At 39.2% G+C, this 27111-nt stretch overlaps 1 protein-coding gene across 3 annotated transcripts in view; it reads right to left on the bottom strand.

The window, feature by feature from the left end:
- Positions 1–5093: 5093 nt before the first annotated feature.
- The window catches only part of PEX5L (peroxisomal biogenesis factor 5 like), a 164175-nt gene continuing 142157 nt past the window's right edge, over positions 5094–27111 (bottom strand). For all 3 annotated transcript variants that reach the window (XM_042903178.1, XM_042903177.1, XM_042903176.1), the window contains 7 exons: positions 20698–20814; positions 18298–18441; positions 15347–15417; positions 13622–13819; positions 12796–12961; positions 12248–12405; positions 5094–6167 (listed from right to left, as the gene is read on the bottom strand). In XM_042903178.1, the coding sequence (XP_042759112.1) occupies positions 5963–6167; positions 12248–12405; positions 12796–12961; positions 13622–13819; positions 15347–15417; positions 18298–18441; positions 20698–20814 (1059 nt within the window). In that variant the 3' untranslated portion in view covers positions 5094–5962. The remainder of the gene's footprint in view (positions 6168–12247; positions 12406–12795; positions 12962–13621; positions 13820–15346; positions 15418–18297; positions 18442–20697; positions 20815–27111) is intronic.

Here is a 27111-nt window from a genome sequence, read left to right as displayed (position 1 = left end):
AATACTAAGATGAAGCCTTATTATCCAACAGAGTTGTGCTATGATACATAATATTTCACTAAATACAGATACATTATCACATAGTATGCCCGTAACTTTTACACCCTCACCCCATTGCCATTAATTTACTATAGGTCACTTAATTTGGGTTGGTTTTAACTTAAAAACTCAATGTAAACATTTAAAGTTAAATTTTTTGTTATCTATTTCAGCTTAAAAATGAAATCCCAAGATTTTAAACATTATTGAGCATAGAGAAGCATCACAGAAGAATTTGCCATTTGTCTTAATATTTTTAGATTAGACTAGATATGCAATATTCGTAGATATACAAAATATATAGAAACGTCTTTTCTAAATAGTTAATAAATGCCTGTTATAGTTTGTAAAAAGTTTATTAAATTAATCAGGTTTTTTTTTTCAACTAATGTAAACAAATTTGGGCAATGAAAGTTGAAGAGGGTTTGAGTCAAGTGATATGGGGGGACATTGGTAAAAATTTAGGTTTGCTTTATTTCCTTTAACTACTGGCAACATATTCAATCATGAACCATTTCTCGCATTGTGCAATTCTTTATGGTATCTAGGCAAATTTTTTACATATCTCAGTGAAAATGCCCAACTATCTAGCTGAGTGTGTATGTATATCCCTTACTATTGTTTTGTCAGTCCATTTCCCCTCTCCAAGAAATTCAAAGAAAAAAAAAACGACACACATTTTATTGTTGAGCAAAGAACTGCCTGCTGTTTTTTCATCTTCATAGTGTTTCGAATGCGGGTTTCTAAAAGTGTCCTGAAGAGCCTGTCAGGGTTTTGCATGCACACCCTGCAACACTGCAAGTTAGTTTTCTCTTGTAGAGAAGGTCCTGAGACAACAGTTCTGAGATTGGGGCACTGGTTTCTAGAGTGTGTTATTTTGGTAAGTCTGCAGAGGTCACAGGGAGTGGAAACTTTATTCAAGGCAAAATACCACGTGAGAGGTTGTTAAACTTCACACTTTTGATTTTCTGGTTTTTCTCCTCTTTAACTGTTTAATGCCTCCACACATGAGTCTTTGCTAGGAGTTTGAGGATTTCCGTCTTTGAGCTTATATGTGTGTGTTTGGCGGTGTGTGAGATGGTGACAAAGCTGTTAGCAACATAAGACTCACCCCCAGCTTTGTCTTAGTGAGCTTTGTTCCCTCCATTTCTGGTCTCCTTGCCCTTATTTTTTCATGAAGCAGGGGTTACAGAAAAAGGCAGTGAGAGGACTTCCAAGTTCATTCTGAGTGACCATGAAATCACCTCATTATCTCTGACTTTCAGTGTTTTTAGACATACAGACCAAGTCCAGTTTCTTAAGGGATGTGGCCCACGTAGCTCACTCACTTATCAAATAAATAGGGCCATGTTGAGGACAATGGTGTGACACCCACACACTCACTATGTAACATTTGTGCAAATTAAGCCGTCACGTCCACTTTGCCTTATGGTGGTTTTCATGTGCCTGACATTACCCCAACCTTCCCACCTTATTTAGAAGGTCAGTATTTCTAATTTACTCCTACATTTTAGAAAATATTTGAAATGCACGATTCAGAATTTTGAACCCAAAACTCTGTGGAGGCAATCAACACAATTGCATTTAGTAGTGTTCAGACACACGGATTTTGTTTGAGTTTTGGATCTGTTGTGCCTCAACTGGTTTAAAACTTGTTTAGATGTCTAAGTACCTGGATTCCTCAGTAGATTCATTTGGCACTGGCTGCAACACTGCATAAGCCAGATGTGTGAATATCTGTAAAGTTCAGTGTAGTGTGATAGCAGGAAAACAGTCTTGACAAGAAGATATTAAAAGCAAATAGTAAAACTATAACGCAAAGTTCATGAAAATGTTTCCTTGCTCAGAAACAAGGAAAAATAGGCTACCCTATGAGATTTAACCATGCACTGGGTAAATTTACATTCAGTACAGTTATCTTGCATGCTTTGGTTAATATTTGAGTAGGCAGATTTGCAAGTACTAATGCATGCGTTATTTTTTACCTGAGGTTATACGTTTTATTTTTTAAAAATTGCCTTTTTACAAACCTTATGCCAGAGTTCATCTATGAACACTCTTTAAAAAAATATATATCTATCTATCTACTTCTTAGTTCAAAACAGTTTAATTTCAACCAGTTCTATAAATACTGAGATGACAGGGAAACTGTGCAGTAAAATCGGGAGACGGAATGAATTTGAAATCATTTTACAAAGTTGAAATCATGTGTGTGCATGTTTAATAATTTCTAAAATATGAGGACTCAAAAAAATTGGTACACAAATGAAACCTTCAGAATACCCTGTTTCTAGAATCCTTTCAGAATCATTTCAAGGTATAAAACAATAGCAACCACTAACTTAAAGTGCAGTCTAGTCTTGTGGAACTGATTCAGGGGCAAATGAGGAAGGGACACAAAATGACCATCTTGCTTTCTCTATATTCCCAAAGAGCTCATGGATAAAGTGTATGGAAGAGATTTTGGGAACTCCTGTTGTATGTGGGACTAGCTATACTTGTGTTCAAGTCTTGCTTGTATAGCAGGAATATACTAGAAAGACTTACCTAGTATGAGTATCTAGACATGGACCCAAGATACAACATAATAGTTCCCTTTAAAGAAAAGGAGAAGAGTGGCATCCAACTCTGAAGGTGAGTATGTCCTGCACATTCTAGCCCAGTGAAGTGTCTCTAATTTGCCATTCTAGCTCAAATACAGATTGGCTGAGAAAGCACAGCTCATAGCTGTCTGCTAAAAGCTTCCTGATGGACAATATCTGCCTTTCTTTAGGTGTCATGGGGAATGACCTTAAGAGGAAGCCTCATCCCCACTGTCAAGGTACAACAGCACGTAGAAATAGCCCACTAGACATAGGTGTAACATATCTTGAAATTCAGCAGTGATCACTGGATTTCTCTGCATTCTCATCCAATCTGCCAATGAAAATAAGTTCTTAAAAGTTACATCCATGCAACTGAAGGGCCATTCTAGAAAACCAGTACCATCCTCTAAGAGATCTTAGGCTTACTTAGTAAGACTCTCAGAAAAAAGGAACTCAAAGCCTTCCCAGGGTGCCTTAGACAGGAACCAAGGACACCCTGCCTTTTGAAATGGAAAGAATAAATGACAATTTCATACCACCAGGGTAAGATACCAAAACCAGTTCTGTCTTAAAAAAATGTGTATATACTTGAAAAATGCATACAATAAAGATCATTCTAAAATCTTACTAATTTTTGGTGGTGCTCTGATTTCTATAAACTTTCACTTATTTTTTAGTAACTGTTTTTACTTAATTTTGTTTAAAAATACTATTGAAAAATATCTTGGGCAATAATTCTGCACTTCCTGATAGGCAACAGACTATGAAAATCTTGGTTCTGATGGACACTAGATATATTGAAGAAAGTGCTACTGAAATTATCCAAGTATGATGGGAATGGAAAACTGTCTACTCTCCTCTGAATTCACTTGGTATTCTGACAGCAAAATCAAACTTGGGCTGCAAAATTTATCACCACTTAGCAACAATCAAATTAAATCAAAGTATCCTGCATTTACCCTACTGTCAGGCTTTAAACTATTAACTGATGTCATGCATGTAGGGCCAACAAATCTAAGAAAACAGCCTATTGTTATTACTGCAAATTCGGTTACTGTTGAAAGTATAGAGTGGCATCATAAACAGAAACCTGCAAAGCTGGCTTTGAATCCTGTGTTCAGAGGCTCCTAATGGACTACGATGGATGCAAATCAGCTAGTCAGCCAGTGAACGCACGGGAATTGGCGGGAGCGACATGCATGGAATGGATGTTCTTCTCTCAGGGATATTCAAGCAGGCAGCTGCCATGAACTTGGACTCTGGCCCTGAGAGTCCTTTCTAGACTGAATTCTAGGATTCTAAAATTATAAAGAATATTCTTGAAAATATTGTTGAGCTTTATTTGCTGCTGAGACTGGAAGGAAGTAGGCAAAGACTGGGTTGTCACTACTGCCCAATGGTGAATGCCTTAATGCCTCTGCCTCCTGCTGTCCAGCTGGGGGCATCACCTTTGCCCAAGTGAGCTTCGACAGTGAAGATGAAAGCCCGGCACACCACAGGGCTCTCCACTCTTTGTCCTTATAAACCTTATAAACTCTTCGTCTTTATAAACTCTCTGTCGTTATAACACACGTGAACTTCAAGGATTTGTGGTTTCCTGTTTCCTTGAGGCCCCTTCCTACCTGAGGAACTTCCAAGGTAATAGAGGAGAGGATTTCTACCTGCACACCCCGCTCCCCTCCTCCACCGCCCTCACCAGGAGAAGCTGACTCTCCAGTCAATTAAACTGTCTTGACTCAAATGCTGTTTGCTTGGTAACTATAATCATGAGAGTAACCAGCTACTATTAACCAAAGAACACGAAGAAAAAGTTGGGATCAGATTGCTTTGGGGAAGATTCTGGAGGAAGGAAGGAAGGAAGAAAGGAAGGAGAAACAATAAAGAAGAATGGGACCACTTATTAGAACAACTTGCTAGAATTGGACACTGGCGATCTTATGTTTTGGTTAGCGTTTTGCAAACAATTTTTCTAACTCTTTAAAAAATGATGTCAATCCAAATAATCACCAAGCCCCAACAGGGCACAACACACCCTGCAGAAGTGAGTAGAATGTAATCAATGAAATAAAACACCACTACCGACAGAAGGTTCCTGATACTTGATAAATGTTCCAAATGAGAGCCAAAGGAGCATGCATCTTTCATATTAAACCACTGACATTCAGTGAGATTCAGCTAGAAAATATTGATCTTCTATCAATTAGAATGCAGAAGGGAGAGCAATGCAGATTATTATGGAACTAAGAAAACACTTAATTTTTAGGAAAAAATGTATCACTCTTACGAAATACTATTTAAAATATTAACAGTTTAAAAGGAATATTGGTGTGCAGGGCAGTCAGAAAGCAAGTAAAGTATGACATTTAAGCAAGTTAATGTTAACTCTACAGAAATCCCATAATCATCCAAATTCCTCCCTGCAGAGAATGCATGAAGGGACAGTACAATGTCTCTTGCTTAAGTTCATACGGTCCCAGAAAGCATGTGAATAAGATCTGTATTTGACATATTTACACCCTGTGTCCTATCTGCTTTGAGAAAAACTCCTTCAAAACTCTACACTATGAAAAACTATTTTCAGGAATTTTTATTTGGTCCATTGATCTAACAAGGCCGAGTTCTTGAATCTTTCACCCCTAAGTTAAAAATTGGAGCAACGGAACAAAACTCCAGCAAGGCATAAATAAGATATTAAAGTGCGTATATACAGTCCCAGAAAAGTTTTGATTGGGAACAGCAAAAATTTCTAGTGCAAAAACTGCTTTTGCCAGCAAAGCTCCCTCTCTGGAGTCGAAGGGCTACAGTAAAAGTTAAAATCGGAACAGGTCTAAGCAATGCCTCTCTTTAGTCAAGGGTTAATATATGTGCATGCACCTTGGCCCAAACTACGTTGTAAAAGGGGGAATTGCAGGGGGTAGTTCAGAAACAGTCAGAATTCCCTGATCAGAGGCAGTGCTTTCTCCAGGTGTCCTATGAGCAAGTTCCTTAGGTGTGTCATCAGCTGCAAAAGTGAGGACAAAAACCCCAAAGGACGTGTTTTGAAAATGCTTGCAGCTTGTGAAGAGTATTCACACACGGTTATTTTATCTTGGTTTGTCTTTGTGTCTCTCAGTTATTCTTCTGAGCCCAACCTTGACTCTATGTACAACATTTTGTGCTTTTGAATCTGAACAGAGACTGGGCATCGTCTGTAGGAGTTCCCTTGTGTCATATCACCATGGCCTTTTGGACATCTGGTTTTATCCTTTTTGGAATTCATAATAAAATAGTTTTGCATTTCTTAGTACATTTACACAGATAAGGATTTATCATTTTTAATTTTTTTTTTTTCTTTTCCTTCAAGGATCCAAGTTGAAAGCTCTTAGGAGGACATCCAGGTCACCGAGATTAGCCGCCTGGAAGAGTTCTGGTTGGTCCATCAGAGAAAGTGCGATTCTGAGGGCAGCCCAGATATTCCCAGAGATTGCAGGATGAGGAACTTGCTGTTGATTCCTGCTTTTTCTTTGCAAACTGAGGGCAGTGAGAAAATTGCTGACCGCTTCTCTAAGAGGGTAGAAAAACAGACATTTAAAAATGCAACAAATTTCAGAGTTAGCAACTTAAAAAACAAAAATGGATTAACTTCTTTTAGTTCAAAACCCTAAATCACCTCTCTGAGGTGTTTTAGATCATCAGAGGAACAACCTTCTGGTTGTCTCATTATTCTTTTGTGAAAAATCATTGTTCAGTATAGCAAAACCAGAAAGAAAAAGGGAATTTTATTTTAAGAATGTCATGTGAGACAGAAAGAGTAATAGCAAAACCATTGCTAGCTCATTAATGCATTCCTTTTCCCCCTACCTCAGGGGTAATTTAAAGACAGAATCCATTTGCAAATGTGAATTATACAACTAGGGTTGAAGAGGAAGCATCTGGCCCTACTCAGAAACAAAGTGGCTTAACTATTCCTATTAGTGATAGTAATATGGGAGGCGGCTGGGGCTGAATTGATTTGCTCTCGGAACATCTGGGTTGGAATCCTAAGCATTTAGCCTTAGGCAAATTTATTATTTCCCCAACTGTATAATAGGGATAATAGAACTCATTTTATTCATTTATTTTTTTTCCTTTTAAACATATGCATTTATTAATACCCCACCCTGTTCCAGAAGGGATTGGGGATGTCAGCAAGTTACTATCAGGGCTTCACTTTCTTCATCTCCAAATGGTCTAGGTGATATAAGTTCATTCCAGTTCTTCCCTTTTGTGACTCTGATTCTAATAATTTGTTGGTTATCTCCACTTAGAAGTTCTGTTAACACCTGGTATTTAGGGACGCTTATGTGGCTCAGTCGGTTAAGCGTCCGACTTCAGCTCAGGTCATCATCTCGTGGTTTCTGAGTTCGAGTCCCGTGTCGGGCTCTGTGCTGACAGCTCAGAGCCTGAAGCCTGCTTTGGATTCTGTGTCTCCCTCTTTCTGCCCCTCCCCTGCTTGTGCTCTCTCAAAAATAAATAAACATTAAAAAAATTAAAAAAAAAGATGCTTCATTTTAGAATATGTAAAATGGGATGGGGGTGGGGGAAACCTACAACTGGTTCTCCTGATTTCTGTTCATGGCATCACCATCCAACCAGCACCAAAACCTAATGCCATCTTCAACTATTCTTGCCCTTGCCCCAGCATCTCACTGAGCCACGTGGAATCCACTCTGTAATGTCTTTTCCCCACTTGGTCCTTCCCACGGCCACATGTAGTTGAAGCCCTTGTTAGTTGTCTCTCTGTTCTGTTCTATGGGAAGTCATTTTAAAATTTATTTATTTATTTGAGAGAAAGAGAGAGAGACAGAGAGGGACAGAGGATCTGAAGCAGACTCTGCGCTGAGCAGTGAGCCCCTTGCAGGGCTTGAACTCACAAACTGTGAGATCATGACTTGAGCCAAAGTCAGACGCTCAACTGACTGAGCCACCCAGGTGCCCCAAGAAGTCATTTTAAAATCTTGTTGTGTGAGGTACAGTTGGATCAATTTATGTGAAATCTTTTATTAAATCAGATCACTAGTTCTCCAAGTGTGGTCCGGGGAACTCTAGGATCAGTGAGGTCAAAATTATTTTTACAATTCCGAGATGTTATTTTATCTTATTCTCATTTTCTCACGAATGTACAATGGAATTGTACAGTGATTACACAATATGTAAAATCCCAATAGATTGGATGTGGAGACAGATATGAGAATCTGTCTTCTATTAAGTAAGATATTAAAAAAAGTTTTTATTTATTTTTGAGATAGACACAGAGCACAAGCAGGAAAGGGGCAGAGAGAGAGGGAGACACAGAATCTGAAGCAGGCTCCAGGCTCCGAGCTGTCAGCCCAGAGACTGACACAGGGCTTGAACCCATGAACCATGAGATCATGACCTGAACCAAAGTTGGTCCTTAACTGACTGAGCCACCCAGGCGCCCCTAAGCAAGATATTTTTAAAAGTTGCAAAAATGATAAAAGAATGCCACTCTTCTCGCTAAACATTTTTTTGTTTTGGGGAATAATTATTTTTCATAAAATGTCTAATTTATGTTAACATGTAGTTAATTATTATTTTTAAATGAATCTTATAAACTTTCTCAGTTTAACTTCTAATATGGTAAATATTGGTGGATACAACCCACCTAAAAGCCCTTGGAGGTGCCTGATAATTGTTAAAAGTGCAAAGGAGTCCTGAGAACACCAAGTCTGTGAACCTTCCAGCTCTTTCTGTCCACAGCTGCTCTCTTGCTCATGTACCCGGTGTGCTTTCTGTCTGCACTCTCAGGACCTCTGTCCCCAGAAGCATGAATTCTGTATCAGACAAACTGGTCTTTGCTAAGAATGATGACACTGCTTTAATTTGTATCTGCTTTACTCTTCTTAAAAGCTTTTCACACATTTGATCCCACTTAATCCCACAAGGTCATTATTAAGCATCTGGTAAGAAGCTTTGAAGTGAGGCTGGACTTCTGATTCCAATGAACATGATCTAGACATTGGTTCATCTGTATTGTTAGACTGCCTGGAAATAAATGGCAACTGGGAAATGGTTCCACTGTATTTGGCAACCTGGCTAATGGAAGGGATTGGGATTCTAATCATCTTCTCTTTTGGATGTTTAGTAATCAAGCAAGAGAGGAGGGTTTATAAACAGATGCACATGTGGGGTTTACTTTGGAGGCCCTTTCTGGCTTCCTTGTTCCAGGATGGCAGCTCAAATGACAAGAATTCCATTTCCTCTCATCATCCTAGGCTCGTAAGAGCTCTGGGGGAGAAAGACCCCGGAATCTCCTCATGCACAGGCTGTTCCTAGCTGCCCCATGTGTGGCAGTGGTCTCTGAGGGACAGGGAGAGTACCAGAATAGTCTAAATGCTAACTTTGCCAGGCAACGTGAAGCGGTCCCCATGAAGATAGTCTAAATCTGTTCTCCAACTTGGGAACACAGAGTCCTTCTGGGGGATTTAGAAGATTGTACATGTATATGTATGAATAGTTTTTAAATGGTTTACACACACACATATATATGAATAAGCTGTTCATGTATGTCTTGATTAATAAAGTGCATTCATTTAAAAGCATTCCTCATTTTATAATATCTTTCCCTCATTATATTAATACTAAAAACATTAACATGAAAGGGGATGTGATTTATGTTTTCATTAAAAAGAGTCCTCACTCTTGATAATTTTAAGATCCTTTGGAGCTCCTACTGACAGAGGGGTAGCATTTTGAGCTACACATTTCACGCCAACAATTTCCTTTCCTTATTTCAATTGTATAAAGTACTGGGGACTTGCTTTGACTCTTTATAGAACATGTGCAATCACAGGAGTGCCTGGATGGCTCAGTCAGTTGAGCATCTCACTCTTTTGATTTCAGCTCAGGTCATGATCCCAGGGTCATGGGATTGAGCCCCACGTCAGGCTCTGCGCTGAGCATGAAGCCTGCTTAAGACTGTCTCTCTCTCGGGGCGCCTGGGTGGCTCAGTTGGTTGGGCGGCCGACTTCGGCTCAGGTCATGATCTTGCGGTCCGTGGGTTCAAGCCCCGCGTTGGGCTCTGTGCTGACAGCTCAGAGCCCAGAGCCTGTTTCAGATTCTGTGTCTCCCTCTCTCTGACCCTCCCCCGTTCATGCTCTCTCTCTGTCTCAAAAATAAATAAAGGTTAAAAAAAAAAAAAAGACTGTCTCTCTCTCTCTCCCCCTACCTTTCTCCCCACTCACGTTTTCTCTCCCTCTCTCTAAAAAACAAACAAAAAAGAAAATGTGCGATGACAAACAAGTGTCATAGCTATGTACATAGACACCTGCAGCCCTTGAGGGAGAAGTTCCAAGACTCTGGTGGGTATGGAAGTATCTGAACCAGGTCTTGGCTCTTCTTCTCAGCCACATCTCTATTGAGGGTTATTATTTCCTAACTATCCACTTACACCTCGAGTTAAACTTATTTTCAGAATTCATTTAAGGTTTATGTCTCACTTGGTGGTCTTCTTTTTCTCAGGGGGAAAAAAACCCCAAAATATTTAGTACTGATAAAAATTTCCCACATCTAGCATGACGATAAAGGACCCACAGAGCTTAGCTGAGATGTTTTGAAATTTTTAGGTAGCCATTTGATCAAGGTTGCCATATTTACCAAGTAAGAATACAGGATGCACAGTTAAATTTGAATACCAGATAAACAATAATTTTTAGTATGAGCATGTCCCATGCAATATTTGGAAAATACTTACCCTAAAAACATATTTGCTGTTTATCTAATTAAAATTTAACTGGGAATTCTGTATTTTATATGGCAACTCTAAAATTGACTTGCTCCTGTACAGGTGACTTTCTGCTTGAGGATTAAAAATCCATTCCCGGTAGAGTTGCCCATTTCTACCTATCATGGACCTTCAAGGCCTCCTGCAAGCGGGTGCCCTACTGAGGCTTATACATGTAAGTGCCAAGAAAGTATTTTATTGGCATCTCAAGTACTGTTTTCTACACTGTAACGAGGAGTTACAGTTAAGAACTACTCAACCAGAAGCCTTGTAAAAGCCTCCTCTGATAGAAGTTAATATGACTACATGTACATAAATATTTATTTACATCTCTCCCTGTTCCAACAAAGGACCTAAGGTATCTTATTAAATACATCTATATGACATAGTTAGAAAGTTAAGTGACTAAAAGGGGTAAAGATAAAATCGGGTTAGGAAAATCAGATGAGACCAGAATGAACTTCATATACAAAATGGACATTGCCAGGCCTTTGACAGCTGATGTGCGAGGGGGCAGCAAAGGTTCTCCCGTGACCCTTTGCAGAGCTGATGTAAGGAGGGTCTCTGCAGTCGCACACTTCACAGTGCCCATGAAATAAAGCAAACCAGTTGCAGAGTCACTCAGCTATTCCTGGTTTTAACCTGAACAAGGTCCTCTTGGAGGACGGGTATAATCCAGTGACTAATGTTCTAAGATTCTTCTAGTATAAATGTAGCAACCAATTTCTGAAACGTCAATATTTGCCAATGGCACAATCCCCAAGGCAGTTCAGAAACAGCAATTTTTCAGATGTCAAAGGGATTGCAAGCCAGTTATGTAGCTCTCTGATGACTTATCCGAATAGATAATAAGGATACTGATGATGATGGCAATGATCAGAATCATAATAATAAATGCTGACTACTGTTCTGTGCTAGGCAATTACGTTTAACCTGCATAATAATCCTGCGGGATAAATATTATCACCACTTGTTTTTAAGCAGGTGAAGAAATTGAGGCTCACAGTTATGTGCCCAGAATCACAAAACCAGTAAATGGCAGAGCTGTGATTTGAATCCGAGCTTGTCTGATTCTAAAAGCCAGGCTTTTTCTGAGAATGAGAAAGGGTTACATTTTTTGTGGGATTTAAAACTAACAATTCTCTTTTTTCCAATTACAAAAATAATACCTATTTATTTAGAAAGTCGAAAAAGTAGAAAGCTAAAGAAGGAAAAATTACCTATACTTTCATTACCTAAAAAAAATAAAGGTCATTTATGGGCCCTGTAGATGCATAAAAAATAGTATATATGATATAGACCTGATGATGAGGAATCATGACAGAACAAGACATTTTAAACCATAAACGCACCATTTAAAATTTTTTCTTAAAATAATTTTTTAGCCAACTTTACTGGCAAAGTAGTTTTAGAAAACCTGGACTTTTTGTTGTGCTTTGCCAAAAACTGACCCTGGACCTTCTTAACTCATTTTGTTGGTTTCCCTGTCCCTATCCCCCAAGGTTCTCTTTTTTGCTTATTTGGGAAATGAAGGGTTGGAATGTTCAAGTTTCTCAAACACTTGCCCTTGGAAGTGTTACTAACTTGTCCCAACCCAGGCTGACTGAATGGAAATCTCTGGGGAGAGGCCTGGGAATCTACATTTCACAAGCTGCCTCCATGATCGCTGTTCGCCACAGGCTGAGAAACACTGAAGCACACTGTTCCTGCAGCAACAGGCCCCAGGATCCGAGGGTTCAAATTTTCCCTTGACAAGAGGAGGAGGGTTACTCCTACAAAAGGAGGTATTTTCACTGGGAAACAATCTTTCACCTCAGCCCTGCATGTGGCTCATGGTTCTCAGCCTGTGACCATACTTCACCTGTAGGCGCCCAGATTGATGCAGCTTATTCCCAGATTGTATCTGGATCGGATGAAGCCTGGCTGAATCTCCAGTGCTCGTGTGTAGGCCTCCACAGCTTCCTCACTGCGGTCTCCATTCGCCAAGGTTGCCCCGAGACGGTTCCATAATGAATAGTCCTGATGACAAAATTAGAACTAACAACCAGTACGAGTCACGGTGACAGAGTACTCCCATATTTCTTGCAGAAGAAGGATGGTGGCGAAAAATTTATCCAGTGCTCATGGATGGGGACCATGACACTGGTAAATTACTCAAATGATTTTACGGACAGCTTTGTGAAATGGCTTTCATTCATCAAAGAGCAGCTATCATTTGATGCTGTCAGGTAGTTCATGTTTCTATTTTAGGTACTCAAGTATTAACAGCCACAGAAGCATATCATTAGTACTCATAATTTTTAAACCATTGGATGCAGGCAAATAAGGTGTAGCAGAAATGTGCAAAGTGTAGCCTGCGGCAACTTATTTTTTAACAGAGAACTTTATGGTTTCTTGTTGGGCACTTACCTCTGGCCGAACAGTTAAGGCAGCGTTAAATGCATCTATTGCTCTGTTAAATTCTCCGCTCAGGTGGAACAGTACCCCCAGACCTGTCTGTAGGTCTGGGTCAATCATATCTCCATTTTGGTGGGCAGCTTCCAGATATAATTCCTTAACTCCTTCCAAAACAGAGCTGCAAGGGAAAAAATGAGATTTATAATCCAAATAGTCTGAACATATATTATTTACTATTATGTCCACTGTTCTAAGAGAACATTACAAACTGGAAAAATCTTGCTTAAAATATATTCCCTTAATGAGAGGACTAATACTGCACATTAAAAAATACCTGCTGATTTTCATGAAGTATTTTGTCATACACAGAAACAAGACTGTACTAAGTCAAGTCTTCCCAAGGAGAGTTTCATTGACCCTGTGAGAGCCAATGTGGAAAACCCCAAGGCTCTATGAGAAAGAATTTAACATCATGATTTATTGCTGATAGAAACAAAACCCTAGAAGAAAGGACTCATATCCAATTCTCAGTCTTTATGAAATGTGGTGCATTTTGTAACTTATTTTAGGTTAATTATATGTCCACAGCACTTTGCTTTGAATTATGGTACTCAGATAAACGCCTATGCGTGACTACAACGTTTACAACGTTGATCATGTGTCCAATTGTTGGTTCTGCTCTCAGCATCAATCTTTTTAATCAGAGATGCTCTTCTAGCAGGATGTTGTCCTACAATCGTTCTGGAATGGCTTGTGGTGAGGCTCGTTAATTACCCTTAAGGTGACTAATTGTGTATATGGGTGTTTACTGCCCACGGTCATTTAGTTAGAAGCATACCTATCAACTGGAGACTTGGACATCCTCCGGGTAAGGCCTGGAGATCCTTTCTTGCTCTTCACAAGGTATTTGTACTTTGGATTTTGCTTAATCCAGTTTTTTAGAGCTTCGCAGGCATCCTGCTGATGGCCAGTGTTAGTGTAACTTACAGCCAAAGCCATCAAAGCTTTCAAGTTGTTGGGCTGTAATTCTAAGCACCTGCATCAAGGCATAAATAAATAAGTAAATAAATAAAAAGCCTATTTCAGATTTTTTTCTGAGACTGACTCTAACAGTTCTTTAGGAAATTTGAAGCCTTTACTAATTAAATGGTGCAAGAGCATTGCGAAGTTTATATTAAGCCCCTGGAAAATACCATATTTATCTATGTCAAAATTGGGACATAAGTATATTTGTAAGAAAGTTAAAACTCATCTTGCTGAGTGCTAGATCTGGTAATTTAACAAATGTTTTTTAAAATGTTTATTTATTTATTTATTTTGAGAGAAAAAGAGCATGCGAGCAGGGGAGGGACAGAGAGAAACTCAAGCAGGCTCCACATACTCAGCACAGAGCCGGACATGGGGCTCAATCTCACAATTGTGAGATCATGACCTGAACCGAAATCCAGAGTCAGACACTTACCTGACTGAGCCACCCAGGTTCCCCTAAATGGTTTTAAAAACTATAGAAAAGGTGGCTAATCCTTGCACAAAATTTCTTAGGACTTTATTTCATGAGGCAGGGATATCACTGTTTCAGTGCTGCTCTACTATTAATATAGTAAACGTATCTTACCCACAAAGCAAACTGATTTGAGCTAAATTTGGATATCCAAAGATGAAAGGCTGTACAGTGTTTTATAAAGGAGAGGGAGAATCCTGTGTTTCTAGACAACTGAAGTGGGTTTGCAGGAGGCACAGGCTACAGTTGCTCCCCTCACGCTATTCCACTGGCCTCTAGTGGGGGCTTTTTAAGCTTTGATGTACATGAGAATCATCTGGGGAGCTGGCAGAAGGCAGATTATGTAATATAGTGGGCCTGGGGTGGGCCCAAGCCTGAGCAGGTCTGACAAACTCCAAGGTGATAATGAAGCTGGTAGTCCCTGGAGAACACTTTGAGTAGCAACCCCCAGTACCTACATCAGTGCTTCAGCGAGAGATTATATAGGTGGGGTGGTTATATATTAAGTAGGGAAAGGGGAAGTCTATTTGGTAGGGCTATTTTTTCAGGGTTGAAATAGGGGCTCTAATCAAGTAAAATGTGATGCTACATCCAGCCAAAGTAGCCTAGACCTTTACTCAGGGGCTCGGTAGTGATACTTTGGTATTGATAGGTCATTGAAACTATCTTGGGAGATTCTCTGTAGACACAAGGAGCTAAAATTACACTGAGATTATTTTGAGTATATTTTCTCCTGAGGAAAACCTTCAAATGCTGCAGAAGGTTACAAAGTTAAGAGGAACTATATATTTAATAAGTCTATTTTATGACTGCTTTTGACATGGATACTTTCATGCCAGTGATGGTCAACTGATTTGCAGGTGACAAAACACTGTGATTTAGGAACATCATTTCTTCATGAATTCTTGTTTCCCACAGCTAAGTGTAATACGAGGCATCTCAGCACTTATCCTGGCCAAATTCTTCATAATGTACCTAAGGGTTAAAATACAAGTCTGAAACAACAGAAGTCCATTAGCCAGGGCCCACTAGGCCCGTGAGTTTGCACTTAGTTTCATGTACCTCTGGAGGGCGACAATAGCTGCTTGTTCATTTTCATTCTCTGCCTGGGTTATCCCGAGGAACTGCCATGCCTACGAAAAACAACCAAGGTCAACATTGGAAGAGGAAGCAGAATCACTCCTGTGCTTTAGATTCCTCAGTGCAGAGCAACCTGTCTGAGATGCGAGAGTCTTGTAAAAGGGAAAAATGTCACATGCATTTCTTTATCCAAAGGCTCTTCTGACATCTGGGTCAAGATCCTCTGTTATTACTTACGAATTCTCAGGATTTATTCTCCTGTGACCCATGGAAACATTTGAATATCCGAGATTTCATGATATTAGGTGTCTTAAAACCAACAGATAAACATATAAAATTATGCATTTGTCAGGAAAAGGGGTGCAAAAATAACCCAGAAATGTAGCTGAAGAGTCTAAAGTTTATAGTAAGGAATCTCAAGATGTACAAAATGAAATCAGCTTGTAAAAATGCAAGTCTGACTGTTATTATAAGAGGTAAAAGAAATTTAGGAACTAGGGAAAAGAAAACAAAAGCTTCCACTCCAATGTGTTCACTGCTCTAATATCACTGTTAAAATGCATAAGGCACATATAAAATGCAATATAATACAGACATAATTTTATAGCCTACACTTATACTTTATCATGCATCATAAATGTTTTTAATGGTTTTACAAAATCATGATACTTAGAATTTTCAATTTAAATTTTGTTGAGTGGATATTCCATTATTTACTCAACCAATTCCCTACTGCTATAAGGTTGCTCCCACCCTGTGTTATTGTCAACAATGGGACAAATGTCTTTAAGCAGGTCACATATTTCATATCGACAATGAAAGTTTTTAATATAAGAAATTTCTCCCTATATACTCATAAGAACAATAATTCTCGCACCATTACAAGAGCAATCTACATGAACCAACCTCTCATTGCCGACACTGTCCTCAAATTTACTGGGGATGGGGGTGTATTAGAGTCTTAGGAATTTAAAAGGGTTTGGAGAGTGCATAGTTCTCCCACCTACAGACATTTTAAAGCAAGACTATTCATGAAAATACCTACACTCATCCTGAAATGCTGTAAGAATTATATTGGCTTTTCCCATCATGGGTTACTATTACCCATGCCATATCAACTCATAAAAAATACTGATTGTTCCCCCCCCCACCCAATATCGGCACTTCTCTTTAATCTTTCAGACGTACACAGAGCAGCCCCTATTTTGAGCTCACCTTCCATACATCTTAGAATGCTTCTTAAGATTGATGAAACAGTTCTTCTCTGGGGGTTTCTTGTTAGCCTTTGAGCAGGGTGTCACTTTCACTGTTCACAAATTGCCCATTATCTTAATTTAGGGGTCTCCAAGATTCAGAGGCCCTGGGGCCTTGTTTGGGATCCATTTGTTAATCAGTGCCCTAATGTTCTCATTTATGAATCTGAGATAATAATGTATATACATCTTTTTTAACCTTCCAGGGTTTCAATATTTTGGTTCACAATTCCAACTCTCAGTTCAATCTCATTTCACTGTCAACGTTTTGACTAACAAGACACCAGGGCTTTAACCTAGTGATCAGTTTACTCGTCCTTCCTATACAGACTTTAAGTACAGTCAATAGTAACGATACAAGAAAAATCCCAAATACAAAGTAACGATGAAGACTAATTACTGATGTGTCAGGCACTGAACTAAGCACTTTATTTGTATGACCTAATTTAATCCTCACAACACCCAGGGAGATAGTTATTGTAATGTGATTTCCATTTTACATATGAGGAAATGGAAGCTGAGATGGTTTACATGACTTGTCCCAGATCACATGGCTCATGGCTCATGAGTGGTAGAGCAGGGATTTGAACCCACACAGGCCAGCAGAGCCTAGAAGCTTAACCACTATTGTATACTGCCATCTCAGAGCCGTGTATACCCCTCCCTAAAATTTCTGTGAATTTCTTATAAGGAAGATTCTTTATAAGACAATTCCTGAAAATTACTCATGAACTAAAACTTTACACCTGCTGCTATCTAATTATAGGCCTTCACAGGTTTGGAAACATGGTGGACCAAAATAGGATGATGGAAGCCTCCCTGGGTGGTCTCCTGGCCTCGGTCTCCATCACCTTCTACACCTCAGCAAAAGGGGTTTTTCAATTCAAACATGCAAATCTGATTATATCCCTCTGCTGAGTAGAGTCCCCTGCTTTCATGAAGTTCAGACTCTTACCCACCTCTTCCTACCTCCTCTCCTGGCATTGTCTCCTCTCCTCTCCCCACCCAGCACAATGTTTCATGCCTCACTGCCCACTCACAGACCACTGCCTCTTAACATCTCGACTCCCCTGCTGTCTTTAATTAATCTCCCTCCTTCAAAGCTCAGTTTTGGACTTAATTGTGGGAGAAGACTGGCTTAGGACCCTTGCTCTCTGCTCCCCTACCATCCTGTACATACTCTAACACTGCATTTCTTACACTGCATTGATTTATTTACTTGTCTCTCCAAATAGAATACAAGTGTGTCTTTTCAATGGTTCCATTTTTTCCAGCTCCTCAATATTTGAAATCCATGTCTGGCACAATTCTTGGGACATAGTATGTGCTCAATAAACAATGAGTGAGTAAAATCAAGGGTGAGATAGGGTATGGCTCTAATCCTAGATGGAACTATACACTGGCCCCTGAAAACTATTGCTGAACCTCTAGGTTGGCAATTTTGGTTTTTCATTTCTTGTCCCCATCCTTTTATTTTGGGCACTGTAGATACTGCAGATTTGGTTAGAGAAAGGTATACCTATTTGTAACTTTCAAACACACAGCACAGTAAACCAGGTTAACTCCTTTGGGAACCTTTAACTGAAGAAAATGCAGCCCAGTAGAACTCTGTGGCATCCTGTGTCCCTCATTTACACGTAGTCACTTTGTGAGCCTGGCAGGACGAAGGGGATAGGATACCTCTGCATCTCCAGGGTCCTGAAGAATTGCCGCCTCCATGAACAGTATGGTGACGGGCAGGTCCCCCTCCTTCAGTCTTTTTAAGCCCTCTTCAAATGCTCCCGGCCAGTCCTTGAAGGGATTTTCGGTGTGAAAGTAATATCCCTACAACGTAGAGAAGGGCCAATACAAGATCCATTGATTTATCTCTTCATTCTCACGTTCAGTAAGCTCTTTTTGAATTTGAATTTATGTATTTATTTTAATTAAAATTAAATTTAAATGACTGGTTTTCTTTCCTTCCTATGAATGTAGTACATTCTCACTGTATACAGTTTAGATGGTATTATTTTGTTATTGAATAATATAAAAAGAAGCAAAGTTACCCATAATGCTACAACCTAAATATCACTGCTGATATCCTGGAGTTTGTTTTCTCTGTTGCTCTTTTGTTCTTTTTGTTTCAATCATTTCTCCCCAAGATTTAAAAAATACAGAGTTTTGGACATATTTTCGCTAAGTGCTACCATCCGTTCCCCTCAAATGTTAATGCCACATACTGTACATCTGTGTATATGCTTTGGCCCTTTGGAGGTCTACAAACCATTCCAATATCTGAGATATTTTTTTACCTTCCTGCTCCTTGAACCAGTTTTTGCCCCATGGTGGGCCATACTGCCCCATTGAAAATGCATATTTTAAAGCTATAGATTTTTTATTTCAAAAATGTAAAAAATACAGAATTTATAAATAATCTAATATTTTAATGAATATATAAATTAAATAAATAAGCTTATGTATATATGCAGTTTTGTAGCTTGTGCCCCATTTGGTTTTTAAAATTATCTATCTTGTGCCTAAACTTATTTAATTAAGTTTCTACTGATGGACATTCAGGCTACTTTCAATTTTTTTATTATCGTAAATAAGATTAAAGTGAAGATCTCATGCTCAAATCTTTGTCTGCATATGATTATTACATTAGGATGGACTTCTAGAGGGCTTCATTAGACTTAAGGCTATGAACTATTTTGGAGCCCTTGATGTGTATAACTGTTTTTGAGAAAGTTTATCTCAAGTTAAACTCTTATTGGAATTATCTGAGAGAAATGATTTGCTGCAACTTTACCAGCATAGATTATCATAATGTCCTTCTAATTTGATAGATACAAATAAGCTAGTCTGTTGGTGATGCTACTAAGGTTTTAAAATACATTAAATGGAGACCTTCATTCTCCACTGGCATTGAGAAAGATAACACCCCTTATCAAAGCCACAGGGTATGACCAGTTTATGTAGTGGTATAACAGATATGGGGTCCTGGGGATGAGAATCTCAGGGCCCAGCCATGCCTCAGGTGCACGAATTATAGCCTAGAGTCTGACAATCTATATCAATGTCTTCTCTTCTTGCTTAGTTTTGATTTCATTGTGGAAAAGAGTTATTTTTAATAAGATAGTTCTTCGGATTTTATGAGAATGCCTGGCCTACCGAGGGACAGAGAATGGTGGGGTAAGGAAGACGTTTTAATGAATGACTATGTAGGTTGAAAATCCCCTAAGATTGGAGACTATTCATCATCATATCTACTACAAGGTAGGCATTTAATAAATATTTGTTGGATTGAACAAATGGAAGTTATCCAGAACTGAATACTATTGAGACTTCCTCTACCATAAAAAGTCCATAATACAAACATATATATGTATGTGTGTGTGTGTGTGTGTGTGTGTGTGTATCCCTTGAGTTAGAAAATTCCATATTTTTTCCTATCTTTTGAATCATTTCAATTTATTTTTGAAAATGTTTTTAAAAGCATAAATCCAAGGGCAACTGGGACATCATGGGTAATTTGGCTGGTTGTTCACTGAACTCTCACATTTGCTGGGGCTCCTATCAGGGGAATATCTTTGAGGAATCCCCTTGGGACTGGACCTGGCTGTGTGAAGGGTATCTTTTCCATGTAGTTCTTTCGTGAGCTGTGTGAGGACCCTGTGAAATATAGCCCTAAGCCCCCACTTCACTCCCCTGTCCATTGATACAATTTCTGTTAGCTCATCCACAGGGCTCACATGAATGACTGACAAAAAACATTGTGGGATCAACCAGTTCTTGTTCCAACCCACCCTCAATGTCAGTCAGTTCAGTAACTTGCCAGCAGTCAGGATCCAAGCTCTTGTTGACTGCCAAACTGTATTAACATTGATAAAAATAAGGATATTCCATTCCAGCTTTGCTGTCTTCACACATTGGATGATTATATTGTTTTCATCTACCAGAATTTCTTCTAGGTCAGATTGACATTAAATTGTCTGTTTAATTCTTAACATTTTCACAAAATAGTTATTAACTAATTTATAAAAATATGATGCAAAGAGGTTGAGAAAACTGGTCAGCGTATATAAGAACAGAATTGGTCACCTTCTCACTAGCTGAGATTGTAACTTGGTTCTGGGCTTCTTGGTTCTCGGATATCCAGTTCCTCCGGGCCATTTCTTCCCATTCTGCTTGCATCTTATCCCAAAACTCTGTATCTGACTAGGAGATAGTAAAAATGAAGACAGATGGATTTAAGAACATGCTATGTCACTTGGGTTATTTCTAGGAAGACAGTTTTACTCATAGATCAAAAGGAGTTCTTAGGAGGAATAAAATGTTCAAACTGGTCGCCTCCAATGATACTCATGGTTGAAGAGCTTCTGGAGGGTACTTAGTGGTCAAAGTGTTGAACTGGATTAGTTGTGACTTTCTCCAGCAGGAAAATAGTTACCATCTGAAGGACCAATATCATATATACCAAATTCAACTAAAAATCCATTACTTGAGCAGTTTCAAGTGTGGGTACCAGCCACATATTTTAGGAAGGATGGTCTTTCTTAGAGTCGCTCTCAGGATATGAGGAATTAGAGCAGTGGCTTTGGGACTGGAGGGGCAGTGACTTGGGGAGGCAGCTGGCCATGAACAAGGGAAAATAACATTAGATAACCCTACTCTGTGCCAAGCACTGTGCTGGGAGAAAACTGAGTCTAGAGGATTATGGTCCTAAAGCTAGGATTGCACAGGATCAGAACCTCGGTCTGGCTTCTAAGCCCATGCTCATCACCTTACGGCAAGCATGGTCTCGTAGGGCTAAAACATTAAGGAGACTGTCTTTTGGTGTGAACTTAATGGAGTCCTTTTAGTTAAGGTCTTACCAATGGCAGGATGATTTTTTGGAAAATATTACTTTGTGTTTTTCTCTTTATAATTTCCTTCATGTCTTCCAAAAGGGAAACCAGGACGTTGGCTCTCCTTTACTTCAGGGGAGGACTGAAGCAGAAATTTTCTGCAAGATCTGCCTGGTTAGCTTCTATTTTGTTAAGCCTGGAGAGAGTACTTTGGGTGTCCTGGCGTGGGGGGAAAGGGGCAAATATTTTAGAGAACCTAAGAGAGGAAGGGGAAATTTTCAGGGGTGGGAAAATAGAAGGAGGGTGGTGGGTTGAGATGAATGGGAGACTGGTGCTTAGCTTTTAGGTTTTTCCCTGCAAACTGGCCTGACCTCCAAGAGGGTGCCAGAGGGTATGGCTGGGGGGCTGACTTGAACTCTGATTCCCACATGGCAGGGACATAGAGAGAAACTGGATTTCAAGGAACCACTTGGGGCTTGTCGGCTGTTAGCCATCAGCATGAACAGATGGAGGATGAAGACTCTGCCCTTGATTTCTGACACCCCATAATCCTTCCATATTTGGTGCCTGAGACTATGTTACTTTCCAGTTGGTAAGAGCGATGCTTAGAGACCACTTAATTTTCTTTAAAGAAAACAAGGGATTTTCCCTTGAACATCTGAGTGTGGGACTGACATGCACGCCCTTTACCTGCAAATCTCAATTTCTATGATTCTAAGTCCTGTGACTTGCTGACACCTTCAGGGTTGCCCTTCACCTTTCAGTCCTTCTATCTTACCATCTTCTCTACCCTCGTGTCTGATAGTGGTTGTTCTCTGGTGGGAACTCTTCAGAGTTGCTCCGAATGATAATTCTAAGCTTATTTCTTACGGAAGTAAATGTTCGGGGATTAAGGGCCAACCCAACCTGTTTAATCCAAGGCTTCTAAGTAAGTAGTCGGTGTTGTCATTCTCCTTTATTATGTCTACACTGTGCCTTCCTACCACAGGAATGGGTCCTGTCCCTTCAGCAGAGGCCTCCCCTTGACGAAGGCTCAGGGCAGCAGGCACCTTGACAATCTGTGTCTGAGATGCTAGAAGCACATGGAATGGCCACCACTTATCCAGGTTAAGGTTAGGGATAAAATCCAAAATTTATTTTTTAACAAGTCTTTTTACTAGAATTCCAAATTGTGCAAACAGATTGATCTCCAATATACAAAAGCAATGGCTTGATAATTAACTAAAAGGACATACACTGCCATGTTAAGAATAATCTGTCTTTGAATGAAGGGATGATGGGTGATGTTTTTCCTGCTTTATACTTTTCTGCACTTTCTGAATTTTCTAAGTATGCATTGCTGTTATAATTTTTTAAAGGTTCAAAACAACAATGAAGAAGAACAACTATCTGACCTTTGTAAATACCACAAACCTGAATATCTAAGTCCTGAGGAATTTGAAAAAAATTTCGGAGACCTGGGGGTCTGGGTAGCTCAGTCAGTTAAGCATCTGACTCTTGATTTTGGCTCAGGTCATGATCTTGCAGTTTGGGGGATTGAGCCCTGCAGTGGGCTCTCAGGTGACAGCGTGGAACCTACTTGGGGTCCTCCCTCTCCCTCTCTTTCTGTCCCTCCCCTACTCATACTTTCTTTCTTTCAAAACAAATAAATAGACTTAAAAAAATTTGCAGACTCATTTTCTTGAATAGCTTTTCAAAAATGTAGTTCAGCTTCTCTGCATAGAAACAAAGATAAATCTATCAAGTGAATTTTATAATGTTTACTGATTTTCCCAAGTCTTCTGAATGAAATAATGAAGAAGATTTTGTAACATGTACATCTGGTTTACAAAAGGATGCATCACCTTTCCTGTAGGTTCAAATTAGAGTTGTGGATGCATAAATAAGACTGCTATAGGAAACAGAACCTCAGTTAAGGTGAGGCTGTCAGGCTCTTATTTAACGAGATGCTCCAGGACTTACCACTTAGAACAAATTATGCTGACTAATTAAAGTGCACAGCACAGTTTCATTTAATTACAGACGACTACTTTTAGCACAATTTTCATCCAGTCTCAGAATCCAGATTTCATTCATGTAACTGCAATTAACACTGCTTCTTTTTTTCTATTTCTAATCAGTTTTAGAGAAACCTGAAACATATTTGAATTTTAACCATTGTAGATAGGACTGAAGGGATTTTATGTATTGATGATTTTCTTAGCTGTTCTGGGATTTTGGTAGATTGTTTTTTATATTCTACAGGTAATAAGTTATCTGCCTACATCAGAAATGAGCTATTTGCAATCTACTTTCATTTTTAAAAATGATTATAACAGTGGTTGATATTCATGAAAAGCTTGGGATATGTGGTATCGTGGTTGAGAAGGGTAGCTCTCTGCTCAGGTGGAACTGGGAAAAAAATGTGGCTCCATCACTAACCTTCTGCAAGACCCTTCACTCCGCTAGGTCTCATTTTCCCTATTTTTAAAGTGAACATATAACAGTGATCTTGGTTAGTTATTATGAGGATTAAATGAGAAAATATATCTGTGGCATGAAGTACATGGTAAATGTTAAATAAGTGTAGGTGTGTTTAGTAGTGTTTTTGTATCACTGAGAAAAATATAAAGAATAAAACAAAGATCTCACCTATAACCTCAAAGCCCAAATATACATCTATGAGTATCCTGGTGTTTTAATTTGCTGTAAATACGTACCCTCTTCTAGATAACTTTCTTCTATGTAAATCTTTCCCTTCTACCTAATTATTCAAAAATAGGAGCAAAGTTAAGAGATTATGGAAAAAAAACTGTTAAGTAGCAATTAAAATGGTATTTATGGGGGCGCCTGGGTGGCTTGGTCGGTTAAGTGTCCGACTTCGGCTCAGGTCATGATCTCACAGTCTGTGAGTTCGAGCCCCGCGTTGGGCTTTGTGCTGACAGCTCAGGGCCTGGAGCCTGTTTCAGATTCTGTGTCTCCCTCTCTCTCTGACCCTCCCCCGTTCATGCTCTGTCTCTCTGTCTCAAAAATAAATAAATGTTAAAAAAAAAAAATTAAAAAAAAATAAAATGGTATTTATGAAGAGTTATTACAGCATGGAGCAGGCCTTGGGCCTTTATAAGTAGTATGATCATAATGATAGAAAACAGCAACAAATACTGTGTTGGGGAAAAAAGACTGTAGAGAAATGTACCCACAGTACTACTTTCATGGTTGTAATTTGTCCCATTACCATTCCTTGTATTTTACAGCATTTCCAAAATTTTCTATTGCTAGCATGTTATTTATTTTTATTTATTTTATTAAAAAAAACATTTTTTGATGTTTATTTATTTTTGAGAGAGAGGCAGAAACAGAGCATGAATGGGAGAAGGGCAGAGAGAGATGGAAACAGAATCTGAAGCAGGTTCCAGGCTCTGAGTTGTCAGAGACCATGACCTGAGCTGAAGTGAGACGCTTAACTGACTGAGCCACACAGGCACCCCTATTTTTTTTAATATAAAGTTTATATATTTATCTTTGAGAGAGAGAGAGAGCAAGCAAGCAGAGGAGGGGCAGAAAGAGAGGGAGACAGAGAATCCCAAGCAGACTGCACCGAGCGTAGAGCCTGATGTGGAGCTCAGACTCACGCACCTGTGAGATCATGACCTGAACCGAAACCAGGAGTCAGATACTTAACCAACTGAACCACCCTGGTGCCCTGCTAGCACGTTATTTTTGTGAAAAAGTAAGATTTGGTTAAAAAATACTTCTTTTCAATTTCAATTCCTCCATGGTCTTTCTCCAAAAGACCCTACACTAGAGGCATCTCTTGCTTCTTCGCATTCCTTCGAATTAATATTCTGTATCAGTGGTTGGAAAGAAGAGAGTTGTGTGTTTCTACTAACCCTGTAAACTTGAACAAGTCATTTAAAGTCACCTGTACATTTTTTTTTCTTTTTTTTTTGTCCTCTGTAAGGTAAGAAGTCTGAATTGATTAGACACTCAGGTTTGTTTACGCAGATTGACTCAAAAGATCAGAATAAGGGGGATGGGAAACAGGCTTCTAGTCTGTTCACTGATCTCTAAAAATTATACTTTTCCCAAGAATAAAGCATTTCCCAAGAATAAAGCTGACATTTTCCCTTTACTTTTTGATTGTAAAACTAGAAAATAAAAATTTCTATAAGAACCATGACAAAGTTAAATATTAATGAAATTAAAATATAAAGAGTAAAAAAATCAGCAATTTAATTTAGAACCAGGGACTTTTAAGGAAGAACAGCATATTGCCAGTTCCCATTCACCACCCTATTTTGGTCATCCTTGAGTTAAAGCAGAGATACTTTCAATTTTGTAGTCAAACATAATTGTTGATTAGAAGGATCCTGGGGTTGTGCTGTGAAAGAACTGTTTGATGTAAGATTGAATGCCCATTGTGTCTGTGAGGAGTCTGACTTTCTTTTTCTTTCTTTAGACATCTATTGATTAACTGTCACTGGATCAAAACTTAAGCAATCCATTATCTATATGCAGAAGAAAAGAGGCATGGCAAGAAATGAAAATCACTGTGCAAGCTTGGGTAAAATATTTGCCACAAACAGTTTTTGTTAACGTGAAATTATGTGCGGATCAGTTAGAGACCTTACTGCCCTGGGATCTAGCAGCCCAGGTTAGCAAAATGTGGCCAAAACATCTGTACTCACATATCATATTGACTAAAAGCTAATAGTCCAAGATTCCATGTGGCTGCCCAAAGAACATACTCAACCTGGGGCTGCAAGAATAGATGGTCAGCATCCTGATGGAGGATGGGATAGAATTTTGATTGGTCAGAATTAGTTTGAGCTCTGGGTGTAGTCTTGGGGGGGGCATGTAGTGAGGGGCATTGGCAAACTGGCATCTATTCAGGCAAGAGTGAATAGGCAGGCAGGAGTAACCTGGTTTATGAAACAATTCACTGGTAAAGCAACGTTCACAGGGTGATGGAGCTGAGTAAGTAGGTTTAGCCTTGTCTTACAGACAGAAGGACTAGGGTGAATGAATGGCAGTTCTTGGGGGGCAGATTTTAATCAAATGCCCGAAAATGATGGGCTGCTTCCTCCTCAGAAGACTGGGTTCCCCAACATTAGAAGTCTTTAAACAGAAGTGCAATGACCAATGTGAGAAGTGCTATAAAGGCGATTCACAGATTAGCTTGACCTAATGAATTCTATGGTCTCTTAGGACCCTGAGTGTGTCTGATCGCAACATTATCAATGAACTGACAAATTGAGTCAAACAGGAAGGCTCAATATTAATAAAATCTCTGACATAAGAAAAGGGTCACACATGCCCCTTTCTCAACCTAAATGGTATAGGGAAGAAAATCCATGGGCTTTGGCATCAAGTAAAACAGGTCGCAAAACTGGCTATGTCCCTTGTCAAGAGACCTTTGGCAATTCAGCTCACCTCTTTAACTCAGTTTCTCGTTTGTAAAATGTAGAAAGTCTCCTGAAGTGGTTGTGCAGATTAAGTGAAACAATGTATGTGAAGTGCTTAAAACTAGTAACATTAAGAACAAAGGAATCAGTAGTTACTGTAATTTTATATTCATAAATGAAAAAAATTATTTCTCAGGATAGCGAGGGTGCAATAGCATAACCTGTACACTGCGTGGTTCAGAAATGTTGAAAAACAAAAATATTGGTACTAGCACTCAACATAG

The sequence above is a fragment of the Panthera leo genome, chromosome C2 (assembly GCF_018350215.1).
Source record: "Panthera leo isolate Ple1 chromosome C2, P.leo_Ple1_pat1.1, whole genome shotgun sequence".
Classification (NCBI taxonomy): Eukaryota; Metazoa; Chordata; class Mammalia; order Carnivora; family Felidae; genus Panthera; species Panthera leo.
Note: the sequence above shows the minus strand (reverse complement) of the source record. Positions and strands in the feature narration are given on the sequence as shown.